This window comes from Zophobas morio, unplaced genomic scaffold, assembly GCF_036711695.1.
Source record: "Zophobas morio isolate AGI-343-1 ecotype UQ-CSIRO unplaced genomic scaffold, CSIRO_AGI_Zmor_V1 ptg000213l, whole genome shotgun sequence".
NCBI lineage: Eukaryota > Metazoa > Arthropoda > Insecta > Coleoptera > Tenebrionidae > Zophobas > Zophobas morio.
The window spans coordinates 329,865-350,048 of NW_026972317.1; the positions used below are offsets into that span (position 1 = coordinate 329,865).

At 26.8% G+C, this 20,184-nt stretch overlaps 2 protein-coding genes across 2 annotated transcripts; one reads left to right on the forward strand and one right to left on the reverse strand.

The window, feature by feature from the left end:
* Positions 1 to 1,694: 1,694 nt before the first annotated feature.
* LOC135146134 (protein O-mannosyl-transferase TMTC2-like) lies at positions 1,695 to 9,391 on the forward strand. Its single transcript, XM_064078283.1, has 25 exons — positions 1,695 to 1,819; positions 1,962 to 2,068; positions 2,175 to 2,278; positions 2,416 to 2,495; positions 2,666 to 2,801; positions 3,940 to 4,076; positions 4,255 to 4,393; positions 5,042 to 5,114; positions 5,461 to 5,584; positions 5,671 to 5,756; positions 5,849 to 5,989; positions 6,228 to 6,281; positions 6,338 to 6,421; positions 6,483 to 6,618; positions 6,677 to 6,763; positions 6,831 to 6,938; positions 7,044 to 7,079; positions 7,134 to 7,237; positions 7,344 to 7,439; positions 7,549 to 7,618; positions 7,685 to 7,769; positions 7,913 to 7,933; positions 7,995 to 8,058; positions 8,351 to 8,447; positions 9,333 to 9,391. The coding sequence occupies exons 1-25, from the start codon at positions 1,711 to 1,713 to the stop codon at positions 9,389 to 9,391; spliced, it is 2,337 nt and encodes a 778-aa protein (XP_063934353.1). The 5' UTR covers positions 1,695 to 1,710.
* Positions 9,392 to 10,536: 1,145 nt separating this feature from the next.
* LOC135146175 (uncharacterized) lies at positions 10,537 to 14,901 on the reverse strand. The gene is made up of 14 exons (XM_064078334.1): positions 14,802 to 14,901; positions 14,565 to 14,644; positions 14,473 to 14,514; positions 14,308 to 14,386; positions 12,836 to 12,945; positions 12,709 to 12,773; positions 12,398 to 12,500; positions 12,171 to 12,332; positions 12,002 to 12,117; positions 11,588 to 11,685; positions 11,378 to 11,518; positions 11,124 to 11,231; positions 10,846 to 10,936; positions 10,537 to 10,737 (listed from the first exon to the last, which is right to left on the reverse strand). Exons 1-14 carry the CDS (start codon positions 14,827 to 14,829, stop codon positions 10,599 to 10,601), a joined length of 1,362 nt encoding a protein of 453 aa, XP_063934404.1. The 5' UTR covers positions 14,830 to 14,901; the 3' UTR covers positions 10,537 to 10,598.
* Between the last annotated feature and the right edge of the window lie 5,283 nt (positions 14,902 to 20,184).

The window sequence follows — 20,184 nt, forward strand, 5'->3', positions numbered from 1 at the left end:
CAGCCTCCCCCCGCTTTTGTTTCTGGTCTCCTTGTAGCGTAAAACTCTGGTTCTTGTTTTCTTTGACTTCTTATTAACAAGTTAATTCTTAGCCATCTTTACTTTGTCACCCCCTGCAATACTTAAGTAACTTGTTCTATTCTTATTTTATTGAAATATTCTTTTTCTTTTGGGCACTTCGGTTTCAAGGTAGAAACAATACAAGAGCATGTAATTGAAAATAAATGTTTTTGGTACTTAAATTATGTGAATGACCAAAACTTTATAGCAGTTATCAACCAACGCATAGCCAGCAACGTGTTTACAAATTTCTTTTTTTTAACAAAGAATTAAAGTTTTACAAGTAAAATCAAAAAAAAATAAATGTAACGGTTGACTTTACAAAGAAACGCGCTTTTTGCCTAAAAGAAATTACTAAAGCACTGATGTCAATAATGGTTTAGTTAATTGATGATTTCATTCCTAATAAATAACTACCATTTGCTTATTATTTCTGTAGTAGGTTTGTTACTACAATTTTACTGTAAGTTTTAAAAAAATTAAACTTATTGCCTGCTTTACATTTTATTAATTAAGAAGTTCAATAGTGACAGCGTCAACTTAAAAAAGCTGCAGGATGAAGTTTTTAGTATTCAGAGATTAGAGTCAACGGAAATATCACCCCACTAACGTAAATCTGAATACAGCAATGCTGAATTACCAATCAATATGAAAAGTATGTAGAAATAAAAAATTTTAAACAATCTTACTTAGAACTTTTAAAAATTTAATCCTTAACAGAACAGGTATAGTAGCAACTGATATGCAAATGTAGCAAGTTTACCTCCACCCAGAAAAAATATTCTTTTACTAAGTTTGTGGTTTGCAGAGGGATCTATTTGCTTCTTTTACAAAAACGTAAAGAGGGGGTTACAAAAAACTTTCCTTTTTTAAACTCTTCATACAATAAAGTAAAATTTGGTAATAACGGGAAAGTATACTATGAAGCTCTCCGTAGTTTTTAATGAAATCTTATGTTTGAAAATTAACATTATTTGTAACAGCTCCAACACGAAATCCCTCTTTTTTTAAAGATACCACAGAATGTCTACAAAATGTAGATGCAGTGAAATTCAAGCTATTGCTAATAAAGTGTTTATTAAATATTACTGAATTAGTTAAAACAAACTTTCAGAGTTGTGCAACCGACAAAAAACAGTCGAAAAAATCTTAAGCTTTCAAGTTTGATTATTTAGTTACACGTTCGCTGACAAAACTGTACCGCTAAAACAACAGAGAAGCACAAACCGCAGACGACTAGAGCTTATAGTTTTTAGTTTTATTGGTGTAAAAAATAATTCGCTCATGATCCTACTTTATATGTGAGGTATTGGTCAAGCTTAAAAATATTTAAAAAATGGCGAAACCTAAATTGAAAAAAAAGATTCTATATATAATACCTTTCATACTTTACATTCAAACGATCTTCAATATCCTATTGTAAATATTACACCTTTAAGTTATTTTTTTATCTCTTTTTTTGAAAAACGTTACCCATTAGTATTTAGACCAAAAAGTAAAGCTTGTTTTAGAATTGGTGCGTTTAATTTCGGTTAAACGCAAAATTTTAATCCAACGACAAAATTTTTGAGGGCCAAAGACGTTAAAGTTGAGCCAATTTGGACACGAGCTCGGCGGAGCACAGTTATTGTTTATCATATTTTATTAGTAATGGTAAACGCGAAGGGAATTGCTGGCCAAGAAAACGAATGCAAAGATTATTTAGAAAAAAAACTCAAGTATTCTAAAAAGACGAAGAAAAAGAATAAAACTAAAGTTGGTAAGTTCTAACCAGTGAAATTCTATGTAATTTTTTTTAATAATGATAAACTTTACTTACTTCTCCATAAGTTTTCGGGATCTTTTTTTATAAATAATATATTAACAGTTATTAATAAATCCATCGATATTCAAACACTTAGATTTTACTTCTATATGGTACTTTGACAAAAAAATTATCCTTGTCCCGCTGGTAGCCGTCTTATGCTTTGTTAACACTTGGAATCACGAGTTTACTTTTGATGATTTGGTTGAACTTAATAATTTTTTTATAATAATATAGTAAAGTTTGTTTTTTACATTTAAACTCTACAAAATAAAATAATTTCAAAGTCCTTAAACTTTTTTCTGTTTAGGCGGCTATTCAAAAAAACAAAGATCTCCTCCCCGAAACTCCTCTATACAATATTTTTATTAATAACTACTGGGGTTCCCCTATTAAACATTTAAACGCGCATAAGTTTACTTTCTATAACTATTATTATTATTATTATTATTATTATTATTATTATTATTATTATTATTATTATTATTATTATTATTATTATTATTATTATTATTATTATTACTATTATTATTATTATTATTATTAACTAGATCCTACAGACCCATAACCACTCTAACTTTTAAAGCTAACTATTTACTAACCGGTTTGAATTCCTATTCCTACCATATTGGTGAGCTTGATAACAAATCTTTTTTTTACTTCAAAATTTTTCAATTTTTTCTTTACTAAGAAATAATATAAACAATAAATTATTTCACAATAACTAATTTATAATTTTTTTTTTTTACATAATATTTTTTTTACGTTAAATTTTTTTTTTAAATTCTAAATTTTTTCTAGGTAATATTATTTTCCACGCTATAAGTTCTTATCTCGCTTGTGTACTTTGCTTTACACTTTTTTATAATAAGAAGACTGCACTTCTCAGTGGTCTTCTTTTTGCCGTGCATCCTCTTCATTGCGACTCTGTTGCCAGGTGACCATTTTATACTTATTGCTTTATAGATTATAATCTAAACTTATTTTTAATTTTTAATTAAGTTAAAAATTAATTTTAAAAATTCTGTTCAAGTTTTTTAATTTATAATGTTATTTATATTTAACTTTTTAGTTATTTTTATCTTTCTACCTTTTTTCTGAGTTTACAGTTGTGTAACTTTTTTAAGTTAGTAAAGTACTTTATATTTTTTTTCGTCTTTAATAAATAAATTTAAACGCGTCTCACACTTTTTATCTTTTTAGAAAATTTAAATGAAAGTTTCAAAGTGGTTCTGTTTTTATATTGAAATTTAGTTTACATAATAAAAAAGATTATATAACAGGAAATATAAATCGATAGTGCCGTTTGCGCTTTATAATTATTTTAGTTTACTTTTACTTTTTTTTAAATTACTTGTAAATTTGCTTCACATAATTAATTAAATTCCATAAGCATTAGAATTTTCTGTTTTAAACTTTTCCAAATTTATATTATTTTCTTTATTGTTAATTTTTTTTCTTTATAATAATTGTAGACTTTTTAAATTTTTAAATTATTAATTTTAATTTATTTAATATATACGTTATTATTATGCTACTACTAATTCTGATATATTTTTAACTTCTTTCTATTTCATGGTTATTTATTTTATTTTACTTTATATTATTTTTTATATTTTTATTAAAAAGATAAAATTATGTGCCTATTGTTTATATATTTGTTAAATAAATATAATTTTTATTATTACATATTTTTATAATAAATAAATTTTATTACTATTATATACTATTTTTTATACTTTTATAATCAAATAATTATAATTATATATATTCTTAGTGCATTAGGAAGAGTCGATAAATTTTTTATGCTCCTAAAATATTTTTTAATAAACATTTTATTATTTTTATACACTTTTTTAATATTATTTTATGTTTTTTTTATTATTATAATATTTATTATTATTATATATTTTTTATATATTACAATATTTTATTATTGTAAAAATGTATATATTTAATATGTAAAAATTTTTTATTTAAAATTTTATATATTTTTTTTATAATAAACATTTTACATTCTTATTTCCTTTTTTTATATTAATAAGTAGAATTATTATTATTATATACACTTTTAGTGCAGTAGGAAGAGCCGATGTTTTAGGCGCGATCTTTTTTTGTCTGTCGTTAATATTTTTTCAGAAATCTGTTGGCTTCTTCCGTTCAAGCAATGCGAATCTCTACACTGCCGGCCGCACGAATTGGCTGCTTTTCGGTAATTTTTTTTTATAAATTACTTAACTTTACTATAAAAGTTTTCTTCACATAAATCTTTTATACATAATTTTACTCCAGTTTTATTTTTTTTCTTTTATTTTTTACAACCTTATTTGAATTATTAATGATTTTCGAGATGCGGAATTATTTAAAGCATAATTTTTTTTTTTAAATAGGAATTTCAATATTATTTTCTGTTATCGGCTTGTTATCTAAAGAACTTGCTTATGTGTCCGTTATTCTATTCGGCGTTTATGAGATCGCTGCTTTATATCGAGAGCGACGCATACACTTTTACGGCACACGGAAGATCAGGTTTGCATATTTTTATTAAAAAATATTTTTAAGAACTTATATTCATTTTTTTATTAAAAAAAAAAAGTTCTAAAAACAAAAAATAATATTCTAATGAAGTTTAAAATTTTTATATATAATATTAATATGATTTATACAGGATTTTACTATAATTGTTTACTAATATGTGCATTAAATAGTGTTCTTTACTGAATTAAATAATAATAAAAGGAAATGCAATATTTAATTATTAATTTATATATTATTAAAGATCTATACATAAACTTTTGTATTTGAAAAAGTTTGAGTGTGTCACACTTGAGCGGTGTGGTTTTTTTTTATTGAGTTTTATTATAAAAGTTACTTATTTACAAGTGTAAGTTTATTGGTTTAAAAACAGCCACTAGGAATAGTAATAAACTGGTTAAAGTTTTTATTATCTACAAAAATATATATTATAAGAGGTTTTTAGTTTGTTGCTGCGCAAAACTTTAATAAAAAATGTGGTATATAGTTTTTTTATTATATAAATAATTATATATTTTATACCACAATAATAATTTTAATAATTAAAAATATAAATGGAATAAGTTTTGCTTATGATGTTTGTTTATAGTAATTTATAAACACTTTTCTGCATTTTATAAAAAAATAATAAAAATTATGTAGCCTTGTAATTGCTGTGCGTTGTCTTTATCAACTCGTCTCTTCTCCGCTCTTCCCAGTCTTCGCCGTCCGTCAGGTACACATAGAAGCTTTTTGAATTTTATAGGTCCACTATAATTATTGTGATGGGTTAATTAACTTTTATTTATAGCAAATATATAATGAAAATGACGTACTTTACCGAAAATATATTTTTAGTAGTACTACTATAATAATAAAACAGAAAAAACTTTACTGTTCACTATAGAATAGTTAACCATTAAAGTTACATATTTATTAGCGTTTTAAAAAGTTGTTATAATAATAAAATAAATTTATAATTAATAATATTAAAAACTAAAAGCAATAATAAATTAATAAAACAATAAAAATAATAATTAAAAATAACTAAAAGAAAAAGTTAATAATAATGCTGTAATAAGCTAACGAACTTATTTTTCTGCTGCGTCACAATGTACGGCCGCTATTTGATTACCGGCGCCACACGCCAGTACATATTGTCTCACTTCAATTATATTTCCGAACTTCCAGATAAACTTGGAAGAGGTTTCCTTAGATTATTATTGTTATGATTATCATTATTAAAATTGTTATTGTTGTTATTACTACCGTTATTCCTATTATTATCATAGGATTATCAATTTCCTACTTCCATTTTCTTCACTGGTGGCCTCTTGTTTACCCCGTCAATTTATGCTGCGATGCCAGCTACAATTCGGTGTGTTTTCATTTATTTTGACAGCCTGCTTATCAATCCACGTGGCACTACACTGCCTGCCTTGTGCTTATCGTTCTTATAATTTACTATAGGTTGAGTTGGTCACCAGCCTTTACGATCCTCGTGTCTTCATTATCGTATTTTTTAACGTGTTCATGCTATTGGTTCTGCCATACAAGTTCCTCGTGACTGAACCGGATCATTCTGCTCCTTTATTGGTGTCTTATTTTATCGTAAGTTTTTTGTTGTAATTATTTTAGTGCGTGATAGTATATAAAAACGTTTATTGTAGAGCAGTGTAAGAAAATATAACAATAGTAATTAACAAAATATATTTCTTTATATAAATAAATTATGAAAAAATCCTACAATTTTAAAAAAACTAAATTAGATAATTTCAAAAGTATATGAATTATTAGAAATTTATATTACTTCTAACTTTTCTTTTTTCCATAAAATTATATATATAAGGGACTACTTCCATTCCTTCCATGCGCAAATTTATTTTGGTGGGCCGGGTTTGAGGTACTCCGCCTGTTTATTTTCGGACGTTGCATTTTAAGCATTGCACCACCAATCAGATTGCCGAGAGAATCATGTACATGCCGTCCTTTGGCTTTTGCTTTGTAGTGGGCCACTTTATTTCTCAAGCTCTTTTTGCTTATGTAAGTTGCTTTTATTTACTCTTCGTCTCTTCTTTCTTATTGAACGTTTTTATAAAAATAGGCTAATCCCGAATCGCCTAAGAAGTCTTCACAGAAACGCAATAAAAAGGCGTTATTCTCCGCTTACGCCGCCGTGGCTTGTCTGCTGCTGGTCTTGGCAGGGAGAACCATCCGCAGGAACATGGACTGGGCAAACTGTCCAACCTATCCTTTGACTCTTTCTACTTCATTGCTTACCAATAAACTTTCTTCTAGCGTTAACCTTGTGGGAGTCTGCGATAAAAGTATACCCCAACAATACCAAAGCTCACTATAATTATGCTAACGAGCTTATCCTATTGGGTTCGTATATAGTGTTTATGTTTTTTGGTTATTATATATTAAGTTCGGTGTTTACATAACTTTTTAGGCGATCATGCTTCACGAGAGAAAGCGCTGGAGCACTATAATAAGTGTTTTTCTGTGCGATATGATGGATTCTACACTATGAACTATGGAAAGGCGCTTCTTTTAATGGGTTTTCTTTATAATCATTATTATTATTCTTTTGATTATTGACGTTCTTATATAAACTTTTAATGCTATTAATTAATATATTGATGTTATTAATATTCTACTGAAGGGCACGTAAAAGAAGCAGAAGAAATATTTTGGCGCGGTATTTTTAGCCTTTTAACTTTTTTAAAAAAAGTTTTGAATAGACTATAAATAGGCATAAACGAACCACTTCGCGCACTCGACGGCACGCCAGTTCATCAAGATTATCTCTACAACGCTCTGGGAGAGTTGTACATAGCCCAGCAGAAGTGGGAAAAGGTGTGGCGTCCTGTTAATTATTATTATTATTATTATTATTATTATTATTATTATTATTATTATTATTATTATTATTATTATTATTATTATTATTATTATTATTTAGGCAAGAGAATGTTTTAAAGGAGCAGCTTTATATCTTATGTCCCCTTATAAGCTACCTGAAAATTTTCTTTTAACCCTGAATCCAACTTTTAAGAATGTTAAATAAATTATTTTATTACTATAGTTATTATTATTATTATTATTATTATTATTATTATTATTATTATTATTATTAAATGTTATAACTATTATTATTATATATACAGCTCCGCCTTTACACGATAGTCAATGAAAATACCACCAATTTCAAATCGAAACTTTTAAAAATTGACGAATGTCATCGCATTTTATATATATATATATATATAAAATAATGTATTTTTGAACTCATACCTTTTGTAGTGCTCAGTAATAACTATCCTGAAAGAGAGTTAAGCGAAGGGCAGTTAATGTTTAGAAACCATAATGTTTCCAACGCACTCAACTGGTTATTTATTTTATTTATTTATGTATTTATTATTATTATTACTATTAATCATTATATGTATATTTGATCATAACCTAAACTTTTAATTTTTTTCTTTCTTTTAGCAAATTTACTTATCATAAGTTTTTATATGTATACTTTAGGTACGCTGACGCACTTTTAAAGTATCCAGGACATAAAATTTTAATGTTTGAAACTGCTATACTTTTTTATATAAATAAAAAGTTTGACGATGCACTGTATCTGCTCTGCAACTTTATTAAACTTGAGAAATTTGTATTTTTTTCTGGTGTTAATAATAATTATTAGTTTTGAATTATAAACTGCAGTATAGAATATATATAATTTTCATTTCTAATAATTAATAATTACTTAAGTACTATAAATATTAATATTTAATTACTTTTTATTTTTGCTTTGTCAAGCCTTAATATAAAAATAACTCACTTTTTTATAAATAAAAAGTGTATAAAAAAGCCAAGTAACTTTAAATATTAATTTTGTAAAGTAAACGCACATAGAGAGTTTGTCTATTAAAAAAATATTCACAAATCACCTTAACCTACACTTTTTTTTCGCAGCACTCTGATGCTTACAGCCTTATGGGCTCAATGCTTCAGGAACAAAAGAGAACCACAGATGCGCTCGTCATGGCAAACTTATTAAATAACCTTAAAGGTTTTTGTATTTTTTTAAAATATTAAAGTAAAATATCTTTCATTTTATATATAAAAAATTATTTTTGTTTATTATTATAGTAAAGTTAACCGTAAGTAAAATATCCGTAATGCATACTTTTTAGAATAAAAAGAAAAGTTACGTCAGGAGTTATAAAGTTTAATAATATATTTATTAACTCAAAATTATGTAAACTGAAATAAATCTTTAACAGAATTTAGTATAGAAGGTACTATTTATTTTTTGCTTAAATAAGTTACCTGAGCGCTTTAAGTTGTCTAAATTCTTTGTGCTGATAATATGTTACAACTAATTAATTCCAGCTAAAAGCTTAGTTTGGTACAAGTTCGGCTATTTAGTAATCAGCTATAAAGGAAGCGCTGGGATTTTACTAATATAAATTGTATATTCAATAATAATATTTTTCTTTTTAGATTTTATGCATATAACTCTAATATTCTTTTAAATTATCGTAAGTATCTTAATTAATGAAAGAAAAAACGAAATAACTTATATACTTGATATTCACTAAAAATACGTTCATATATTTTGCTTCCTTCCGGACCAATAATGTTTGTCTTGAAAACTTTAATAAATTAAAGAAGTGTTGAACTTGTTTTTATGCCCCAACTTTTTTTTTTCCCGCCTTTACCGCTTTAAAAAGTGATTCTATAATGACTCTCGTGCTATGAACGTGTTACTATTTAGTGGAGAGTTCAGTTTTATGTAGTTAATTTTTTCAATGAAAATTTAGATTGTGTTGCACATTCTACTGGGAAGTATTTATAACTTAGGCGATTACGAATACTATTTTACATAATTGTTTATAAAAAATCTACAAAATTTTATTATTTTATTTAAAGAATTTTTTTTTCCACTTTATAGATTACGAGAAAAATATCGCTATTTTGGAAGCAGCTCGACTTGAGGCTAACCGGCATTAAATTAAAAGTTTTTTTTTTAAATAAACATTATATAAGCAAACAGGTTTTAAAAAGCTAATTATTTATTCTATTAAAGTTCACTATCCAAATCCAGTTCTTAGAAACACTTTATTTAATTATTAACTATGGTAGTTGTAGGTGTCCTCTAAGTAAAGTTGGTTGATCAAACTTTTTTTATACTAAAAAAATTACTTTCAAAATAAATTTATTCATAAAAAATTAAATTTAGAGGATTGCCGTAAAAAATTTTACTATCCACTTATATTGGTTATGGTATCGGCCAGAAAAGTCTAAACGTCCACACAATTTTTTTTTAATGATATTACTGCTTTGGAAATTACTTTAATTTAAAACTTTTATACTAATTGATAAAGGCGAACTAATTAGTGTAGCCCATGTCAAAATTCTTTATCACAGCTATATTAGTACTTTTTGTATAAGATTTATAAATAGTACTCGCCAGCTAGATAAAATCTTGATATAATAAAATATTGAGTAGTACTTTCATTAATTATTTTTTAGTAAACAAATAATAATTTACAGTTATGAAAATTTTATATTTGTTTAGTAAGTTAAAAGCAACAACGCTCTGAAAGAAAATCTTTTCGGTGTAAAAGTTAATATTATAATATTAATTACAAAAAAATTTAAAGTTATTAAATTTAGTAAATCTTTTTATAAAGAAAAATGCTATATTCCGGGTTAAAATTGTAATTTTTAAAATTAATAACTTTGTTAAAATGTATATAACGTAAGTTTATTTTTTATATCATCTTTTATACTTTTTAAACTTGTCATTAAGTTAAAGTACTCTTCAAATTTATAGTTTTATAGTAAACATTAGCAATTAAAATAAAGAAACTGTTAACTTCAAAAGAGCCAATTAAATTCGGTAGTACGCTCATACCAAGTAGTGTTGCCGTGATAATTATTTGGGAGCCACACAATTTTTGCTGGGTAAATAAATCCGCAAAGATATAAATTAATTTATCTATATCTGAAGAATTTAAAGTTATATTTCTAATACTTGTAAAGCTTGTACAATGAAAGCCCTTTATAAGTGATAAAAAGCTAAATTTCTTTAGAAAACAAGAAAGCTAAATAAAATTTAAATTAATTTATTTTTTGAGTATTCTTTAGGACCATACAAGTTCTGCTCGGTAAGTAAATCTGCCACAATGTAAATATTTTATCTGTTATTGTAGATTTACATGCATGCTTTAAATACTTGAAAAGAATAAAGTCGTCCGTGCAAACCGATTTGAACTGTACTGTAAAGGTATTCCTTGTCGATCCGGGTAAAGCCATAAAACGCTTCATCATCTGAAGTAAAGATTACCTTATAGCTGTTTTTATATAAACGTTAGTTAATGATCTTGCGTTGCCAAAGAAGTATATTCGTTTTTAATCGTTATTAATATTTCGTGTGTTACTAAAAACGTTAAGTTACGCACGTTCCAGAATACTCCAGCCCAATACGGTAATTTTCAAAACTTTTGTAAGGATGAAAATTGAAAATAAAAACAAGTTGGGCCCGCTCAAATACTGTTACGAAGTAATATTATAATTAAGAAAACGTTATAATCTGAGGAAGTACAAAGTAAACTTGACGTAAAAAGAATTGCTTAAAAAATACAACAGCATCGAATATTAAGCAACAATGCATATGAATATATAAGTTTAGTTACTAATAATAAACACAGCCCCTCACACTCTGTAGGCCCCAACTTACCAATAACTTTATCGTCCTCGTGGGCTAGACTAACGTAAGCTTGAGGAGAGAGAAGCCAAGGATGGTTGACTTCCAAATGGTGCATAGCAATATCAAAGTTGTTGAGGTCTTAATAGTATTATAAAGTAACATTACTACTACTTAAAAACTTAAAAAAGTATCTATTTAATATTTGTTATACATACAAAGTTTATTTTATTCGTTAAGTAACCACTTGGATAATCGCAAAAATTGCTATAAAATTGATCACTAACATTGATATAACAAGCAATTGTCGAATAAGAGATTCCACTGGCGTCTAGCGTAGTGGAAGCTTTCATTATTTCCGACTCTTGGAAAATCTAACCACTCTGGGTGTCCCCATTCATTCCCAATAAAATTTAAATAAGCTTCTCCTTAAAAAAGAGATTTAAAAAACTATTATATTTACAAAAAAAAAAGTTCCGAGTAAATTTATTTACTACCTGCAAGTGTGTAAGTTAAAAATCTGATCATTTTGTGCAAAGCGATGCCCCGATCTATAATTAGTGACCGCTTGCAAAATTTTGACATGTTAGTATACCTTTTGCAAGAAAGAAATAGTTGATAATGGCGAGATACAATTTATAAGATCGAAAGAACTTGATTTTTTTTATAACTTAAAACAAGATAAATCTACTGTATTATTTCGTTCTCATAATTTGTTTTAATAAATTTTAAGTTAAAGATAAAAGAGTCTTTTGTTAAAAGACTATAATTAGCACAAAAAATTCCAAAAGTACAAACAAAAAAGAATTTTCTTATTATAATTAGTAGTTTTATATATATTTAATTACTATTTTAAAATAATCTATAACTACTTATTATGATTTCTTAAAAGTAAACTTTTTATTTTTTACATTTCTTTATCCATTAGCCAGAAGGCCAATGTTTTGTCTCCTACTAGCGCCTGGTCGTGACTTTCGCAATAACAAACTGTTTTTTCTTTATAACGGCGATTAGTCAATGTGTGCACCTACAGAATAAATACTCTTTTTTTTGGAGGAAAGTAAAATAATTGACGCTCACAATGTTTCCCATATTCCAATCTTCATCTTTGTTTTCTTTAAGCAGTTGGATCCACTTGTCTGGGACAGCCATGGCCATACGATAATCAAACCCCAATCCCCCTTCCTCCACCGGTCTGCAAAGAGCGGGTATCCCTGAAACATCCTCTGCAATAGTGATAACCTTAACGAAATCCAAAATTAGCCTACACTTATCCCTACTACTAAAAAAACTATATAAATTTATACTAGTGGATAAACTTCATGAAGCATTGCGTTAGCTAACATCAGGTATACCACCGCCTCTTCATCGACAGACTCGCCAAAATACTCATGATAATCACCACTAAAGCTGTACCCCAAAAGTACCGCGTGGAGTTAAATAAATTAATATATAAGCGGTGGACATGGACTAGGTTGCGCTTTAACACTAGCCTAGATCTACGGTACAGCGGTGCGCTACCACCCTGTTGGGAGCTCGTGAGAAGTTTGTCTTTTATTTTTTGGCATTCTTGAGTGAAGTAAATACTTTTAATGAAAAAAATTAAAAAAAAAAAAACCCAAATCCAATGCCATGATGCTTATAAAGCATAGAAGTTACACCGTCAAATCTGAAACCATCAAACTATTTTCAAACAATTAAACATAACAAATGGGAAAATAAATGAGCCTTCTCTTGATAATTACCATAAACTCATCCATCCACCATCTTAAGTTAGAGAGAAGAAACCTTAGAACTTCCCAGTGGCCGTAGTTAAAAAGGCGACTGTCCCATAAAGAATGAACTCCCTTCGGGCCTAGAGTTATTAATTAGAGTTCGCTGCTGGCCGAAATTAGCGTAGATCTTTTATGTGGTTGGAAAAAAAAGAAGTCTCCCCTTTTTTAGCAGAGGAGTATAGTATTATAGAGAAGTTTAAATTATTTTGAAAAAATTGTGCACCGCCTAATTTAACATTCTACAAAAATTTGATTTGACAGGTTTCTTATAAAATCCACAAAAAATATTCCTCGTGCTTCGTTTGTATAAAGAAAAATTTTTTCTCTTACTCTATTTCCTCTAGACACTTTCTTGAATATTGAATTGCTAACGAACTTTTATAATCAATGCTCTTTTAAAATATATTGAAAACCTTTAATAATTTAACGTTTAAGAAATTTATTTCCTACCATTTTATAATTATTTATTTTTATTTCTGAACAATTTTAACTTCCACCATCATATACAATTTCAATATAAGCTTTGTTATTACTACTAAATTTAAGTAAAATGCTAATCATATTAATATTAAACTTATCGTTTCTAAAAAATTTCATTTTCTATTTTTATAACTTTATTGGTGTTATATGTTTTATGTTTCTAAATACTAAAAGTTCATATAAAAATTGCTCATCCGAATTGTGTAGACAAAAAAATCTTTATATTCTTTATAACTAAAGGCGCCGGGAAATATTATATTAGTGTGGAGTGGATTATATACTTTTGTATAATTTACTTAAAAAACTCGCATCAAAAACAACGCTGATTTTAAAATTTACTTTAATAAAATTAATACTTTATTAAAAATTTTAATAAATTTGTGAAATACGTATTTCTCTAAATTGTAATTTCTTTAAGCGTTTAAGATTTTTTAACTTAAAAAGTATTCTTAATCAATCCTTCACTATGTAGTTTAAATTTTTTTTATAATTACTTTAACAAGTGCGAATTTGTAAAATAGATTTTTAAAGAGTTTCTGATTAAAATAATAAGCTGAATTGCAGATAATAGAATTTGTAATGTTTTCTTTAACAGTTGTCAAAGGATCTAAATTCATATAGCTCTACGTAGGAGCGTAACTAAGGAAAAATGCTGAACAGCTTAAATTTTAAAATAAAATTAAAAAATTTGTTAATTTATAATAATATAACGCTTAAAATACGTTAACTTTTGTAAATCACCCAAAAATTACACTTTTAAGCACTTTCAGTTTTTTTCTCATTAAAAATGGAAAATTTACTATAATTTTATATGTTAAATAATAAAAGCATTTAAAATATGTAAAATAATGAAAATTTACAATTAAAAATAGTTAAGAATATCTGAATAATAAAATTTAAAATTTCATTGAAACTACAAAAGAATAAAATATATAATAAATTGTAATGCGTATAAAAATAACCTTCATGGAAATAACAATAATCACTTCCATCAAACATATTCAGCCCATCTTCGACATTCTTGGAGGCATGGCTGTGCACCTGCAAGCATTATTACTTATTATTAATATAATTAACTTTTTCTTTATTTTTATTATACTAAAAGCAAAAAAAAAAAAAATTAAAACCAAATCCAAAAGTACAATAATTCCATTTTCATGAGCGGTATCCTTTAAAAAAATAATATTTGCGTAAATAAATGAGATAGAATTTTATTAACAATTAGTTTTTTTAAATCTTCAGGAGTTCCAAAGCGAGAAGAAGGAGCAAAGAAATTTGTGACTTGGTAACCAAAAGAACCTTTTTTAGAAAAAATTAAATACAAAAATATATTTGTGCAAAGACGTTAATTGTAAAATTAGAATTTATAATTTATCAAACAGCAAAAAAATTTTAAAGTTTGTTAAGTAAAAGATTTTTTAATAAAGGTTTTAATAATTTAGAAATTTAAAAACACCATAATAGGCATGCTCCAAGATGGCCATAAGTTGGATTGCATTGTAGCCATTCTTCTTTATATGCGGTACAATGTAATCAGTAAAGTACTCGTAGCTATTACAAATAAACTTATTTATTTAAAACGTAAATTCTATAACTATAAAAAAAGTTGCTGAGTACAAATTGGTAATCAGTAAAGTACTCGTAGCTATTACAAATAAACTTATGTATTTAAAAAGTAAATTCTATAATTATAAAAAAAAGTTTCTGAGTATAAATTGGTAATACTGTATATTTATAACCGGAAATATTTTAAAAAAAAAGTTTTCCTGAAAGTTTCTAATGGTTTTAAGTTGGCTTTAAGCTTATTTCAAAACCAAAAAGCTTAAGCTCGAACACCGCAATTATAGTATTAACAAATATAAAGAGCTGGTTTCATTTTTTTATTTTATGTTGAAACTTGTAAATAAAGGAAAAGCAAAATATATAAAATAATTCAGCGACTAAGGAAAAGAGGAACGAGCTTGAATAATGAGAAAACTTCGCTTACGTAGCAATGCGTGGCTCTGGAGAGCAAATACCAACATGAGCTTCATAAATTCGAAGTCCTCCAGTAATAGTCGGCCGTGCATTTTTGAACTGGTACGCATTAGGAGGATCGTAGTACACACCTAGTTTATACTTTTTTTTTTAAATGTTTTCTTTATTGCTTTAAGTTTCAGTTGCTTAAAAAATAAAGTTTAAATGGAATGCTCTATTTTTATATGAAAGCTAATATATGAAATGCAGTGTTAATATAGGAATAAAAATTAAATAGACCAGCATACTAAATGCATTTAAAAATAAAATTATATATAATGCTTTATTTTTATTTGTAAAAAATAATTATACTCTGATTATAGATAGCATGCTAAATATATTAAAAAAATAAAAGTTACTATATAACACTCTCTTTACGATTGTAAAAATTATATGTTAATATGATTACTAATATTGGTAGAAAATAAATCAATAGATCAGCATGCTAAATGTATTAAAAAAAATAAAAGTTATATAATATACTTTATTTTTAAAAAGTAGTTGTAAGACTTGATGGTCATGCTTAAATTATTTAAAAAATAAGTTTTAAATAATGCTCTATATTTAATTGGAAAAATGAAGTATATGCGAGTATTAATATATTGGACGAATAATTAGTCACTAGATCAGCATGCTATATTTGGAAGTGTCACCAGAAAAAATGGTTTCGTTTCTGTTTTGCCTTGCATATCTTATCCATGCTGGAATGCGATATTTCCAGTCACCACTTGTACTTTGAAAAATAAATTTAACATTGGATAAATGCAAAGGGCCCTGTAAGAGTAGTTAAGTAATAAGTAAAAATAAATTTGGCTTTATATGAATTTCATTTACAGTGTCTTTTGATATTGTAACCTCCCAAACCCCATATTCGTTTGATTGCATTGGATTTGCTTCACGATCCCAATTATCTTTGATAAAAACCTTTACACCGCCGGATTTAAAATTTATATTAAATACTTACTAAAGTCTCCCACCAGACTAGCTTTTTTGGCGCAAGGAGCCCATTCTCGATAGGTTATAAAATTTCCGCACCTAAAAGTTCAAGTCAAAAATAATTACCCTAAATGATATGGAGTTTTTGAAAATAACTTTCTAAAACCGAATTTCTTATAGCCCATAGAGAAGCTACCTAGAGAACCTTCAATGAGTTCAATATTTTTCCGTATTAACCAATACTTTGCATAACTACAGTAGAGTGCAAATTAAGTGTGTTAAGAAATTATAAAAATTATAAACTTACTTGGAACAAATGTAATCGCTAAACGGAGTGAGGAATGGATCTAAAGCTAGAAGGTTTTTAAATTTAGGAGGTTCTGGTACATTAACCTCACTCATTGAATAATCACTATACTGCCAGGGTAAGGAGATCAGTTAAATATATTATTGGTAACTGAATTAAGAAATCTGCTCTTTTGGTAAAATGAAGATATAATAAAAAATATAAAACTAATTCTAGTTCACTAGTTTATTAAATAAATACAATATATAAACCAAATTTTACAGTAATAAAATTTTAAAATTATTTCTTGGGTAGCGAGTGCGTTCGTTGCCTCGCCTGCTTTTTGAGTAAATATCTTATAAACGGTATTTGTAGGGAATTACTCTTAAGCGGTTAAAATTAAAAAAAAGCCCCCGAAAGCTTTCTATAGACCTAATTATCCCATTTTAGTGTTAACTTTTTGTAAGTTGCTAGTAAAATGCAATATGTAATACTTGGCAGAAAATTGGCAAAAATAAAAAATTACAGTGGTCTCCAGGAAGAATATAAAGGAAAAAAATAAAGCTAAGGCTCGTAAACATTGTAGACAGTCAAATAACAAGTTCGTTTCTTAGCTTATATTTTTAAAGATATTTTTTTTTTGGCTTTTAATGAAGAACCTTGTTAACTAATCAATTAACGTTATGCTATACCCTTCAGCGTTTACGCATTAAATTTTAAAAAAGTTATCAAAACAAACTATTTTTAAAATTTTTGAATCTATTGGAAACTACTAAGATTCTAATTAGACGGTTAAACACAAACCTAGTAAAATGTTTAATAAGTTGAATAGTACAATAAAAATTAAAGTAAAGAAAGTACGCAAATACATATAAACAGCGACTCACAATATCTTTCTAAAAATGGTTTTTTGGGTTCCACCTCTATAACATTTACGGAAGTTCCTTATATTACTGCTGTTTTAAGATCAATCCATTAAAAAATATATATTAGCGATATTTGATATTAACTTAACAAAGTCACTTAATAAAAAGTATAAAAATTGCTTTTTTTTTCAAAGTTTTGTGTCTATTTTTAATTAAGCAAAGAATAAACCTAAAAGTATTTTTACTGTATAATATTAATGTGTCAAATGTAAACTGTTCAAAAGTTTTTTTTACAACTGAAATTGTACACCAGTTTAATTGTTTACCAAAAAAACAAACTCAGACTTCTTGTATAGTAGTTAAGTCATCTAAAACTTTATATAATTTAATTTATAATAAGATAATTTGTATAAATATTCATTTTTGAATGCAGTATAATTTTAGTTTATTAGTTATTGTTCAAATCTCTTATTAGATTCACTATGAAAAATTAAAAAAGATTACTTTTTTATAAAAAGCTAACTTGTGCCGCCAGTGCGCCGTAAAATTATAAATAACAATCTATTATTATATTTTTAATGCTAAGGAAGCTATACCATACTTTCTAGTAAAAATAGTATATAGCTAACACAACTTTAAAAAAACACTATTTCATTTAAGTCGGGCTAGAAGAAAAGTTAACCAAAAAAAAAATTAAATAAAATGCTGAGAAAAAGCTCCATTAAATTATTTACTGGAGACGCTTTAACAGATAGTAAAGGTAACGTTATTTTTATGAAAATACGGTGTTATCTTTTAAACCTTAAAGGAAAAAATTATTTTATCGCTATATTACAGACAAATAACAAGATCAGGAGAGTACAAAACAGAACAACGCAGAGCGAAAATAAAAAGAGGGCATTACCTATATTAAAAGAGGAGTCTCAACAAAACTTAAAGATTGAGACAAAGCAAAATTGGCTTACAACTTCTAAATTTGGGCTAATGAGCTAGTTATTAATTAATTTATATGATAGTTGCTTAAAAACTTATCTTACTAACCTTAGCTATAAATCCGAGTTAATGCTCTTTCGACTAGTAAACTCATAACTAATAGATCTTTTTATTAGTCTTGGAAACTATCTATCAATGTCTATTAGCCCCGGGCCTAAGATCTGTAACACTCGCAGTTACTAGGAATAAGAATTAAAACAAAACGTTCATGGCTCTTGTGCTGAAGAGCTTCGGGTTAGTACCGAAAGTAAATGCAAGTTTTAAGGGCACATCATCACAACCCTTACACTACCTAATAATACCTTGACGGTTATGAAAAACGAAGAATTCAATTAAAGGTATAACGTAGCGGATCAAAGTCCGTCATGGAAGCTCTAGTGCAGGTAAGCACTAAGGCAAGGTTAAAATGTATAAAGAAGGAATGTTAAGTAAAGTTAAGAATTTAGATCAAGGTGTTCATTACTTGCTACGCTGCCATATCAACGAAAATGATATTTGGCACCATCATGTTAAAAGAGCTTTTTGGTAAAAATGCAATTTTAACGCAAGCGAGGAAGAAAATGGGATATAGCGGTGCTTAGTAGTAAAAAGAGGTGAATATTAGTAGAATATTTGCTTTTTACGACAATTTAAAAATTGTAGCTAACGACAAACTTGTTTTTACTTAAAAGTATAAAACTTTGTTTCACCATATATTTAGTGGTAAAGTGATTATATAAAGAAATACAGGGATAATATATTAACCTATAAAATTGGAGCTGACATGTTCTTAAAAGCAAGATTTCGATTTTGTTACACGTCATCTTTTAGGGGTTCTAAAATGGTCAGAGAAGAATAAAAAATACATTCTCTACGAAACCCAAGTGAATCTGTTTTAGGGAAGAGTAAATCTTTTATTTACAACACTTAGTAAGCAAGCGAAGATTTATTAACCAAGTTTCGTGAACTTGGCTGATCCCGCTAAGGTTCCCTAAATATAATTAAAAACCAATAAAATCTTTATTCTTGTCGCAGTAATTTTTTTTATTCTTTTAGTCTATTAATTCTTGATGCAATAACGGATTTCAGCGTAGATTTTTGTGTTGTTTTGATAGCATGGGAAATAAAAGAATAAAGTTTTCGTGTACTCTTCCCTAACTATTAAACCCTTCTTCATCAACTTCGGGTGCGCTTGTTTCGTTAGCACGCAGAAGTCGTTAAATATTTACCGAAATAATATAAAAATATATCTTGAACAATTTAAAACACTGTATCGTCTTTGATAAGTATCAGTTTTTATTGTGTTACCTTGTTTTTTGTTTATATGTTCTTGTTCTCTAGCTTTTAAAACCTTTTTGATTGTTTTATTGTTACTTTTAATTCTCTGTTATCTTCATAGAATATATTAAGGTAAGCGAACGGATAACTTAACTTTACTATCTTTACATATATATAAGATTAATACCAAAGTTGTAATTCCCTGATGCATGCTGTGAAGCCATCTTTCATATTTTATTATAAATTATTACTAATTTTTCCCGCAACACCTTTGTTCATATTAAAAAAAAATAAGATAAAAGAAAGAGTTTAATTAACGTTAAATAATTTACGGAACTTTTTGATATTTCACATTTTCACAAATATTGTTCCCAGCACTTTGAATTAACGATTACAATGATATTTCCTTGATACTAATTCATACAATCTTTTTAAAAACCATTTTTTAAAATAATTTTACTCTTACCAAGTCTGTTTGGCTAGGA

Coding starts and splice junctions, on each gene's coding strand:
- LOC135146134 (XM_064078283.1), top strand. CDS start 1,711: ATGGTAAACGCGAAGGGAATTGCTGGCCAAGAAAACGAATGCAAAGAT. Junction 2,069..2,174: donor AGTTTACTTTTGATGATTTG/GTTGAACTTAAT, acceptor TTTTCTGTTTAG/GCGGCTATTCAAAAAAACAA. Junction 6,619..6,676: donor GAACATGGACTGGGCAAACT/GTCCAACCTATC, acceptor ACTTTCTTCTAG/CGTTAACCTTGTGGGAGTCT.
- LOC135146175 (XM_064078334.1), bottom strand. CDS start 14,829: ATGGCCATCTTGGAGCATGCCTATTATG. Junction 12,118..12,170: donor ATTGGAATATGGGAAACATT/GTGAGCGTCAAT, acceptor TTTATTCTGTAG/GTGCACACATTGACTAATCG. Junction 11,519..11,587: donor TTTAACTTACACACTTGCAG/GTAGTAAATAAA, acceptor CTCTTTTTTAAG/GAGAAGCTTATTTAAATTTT.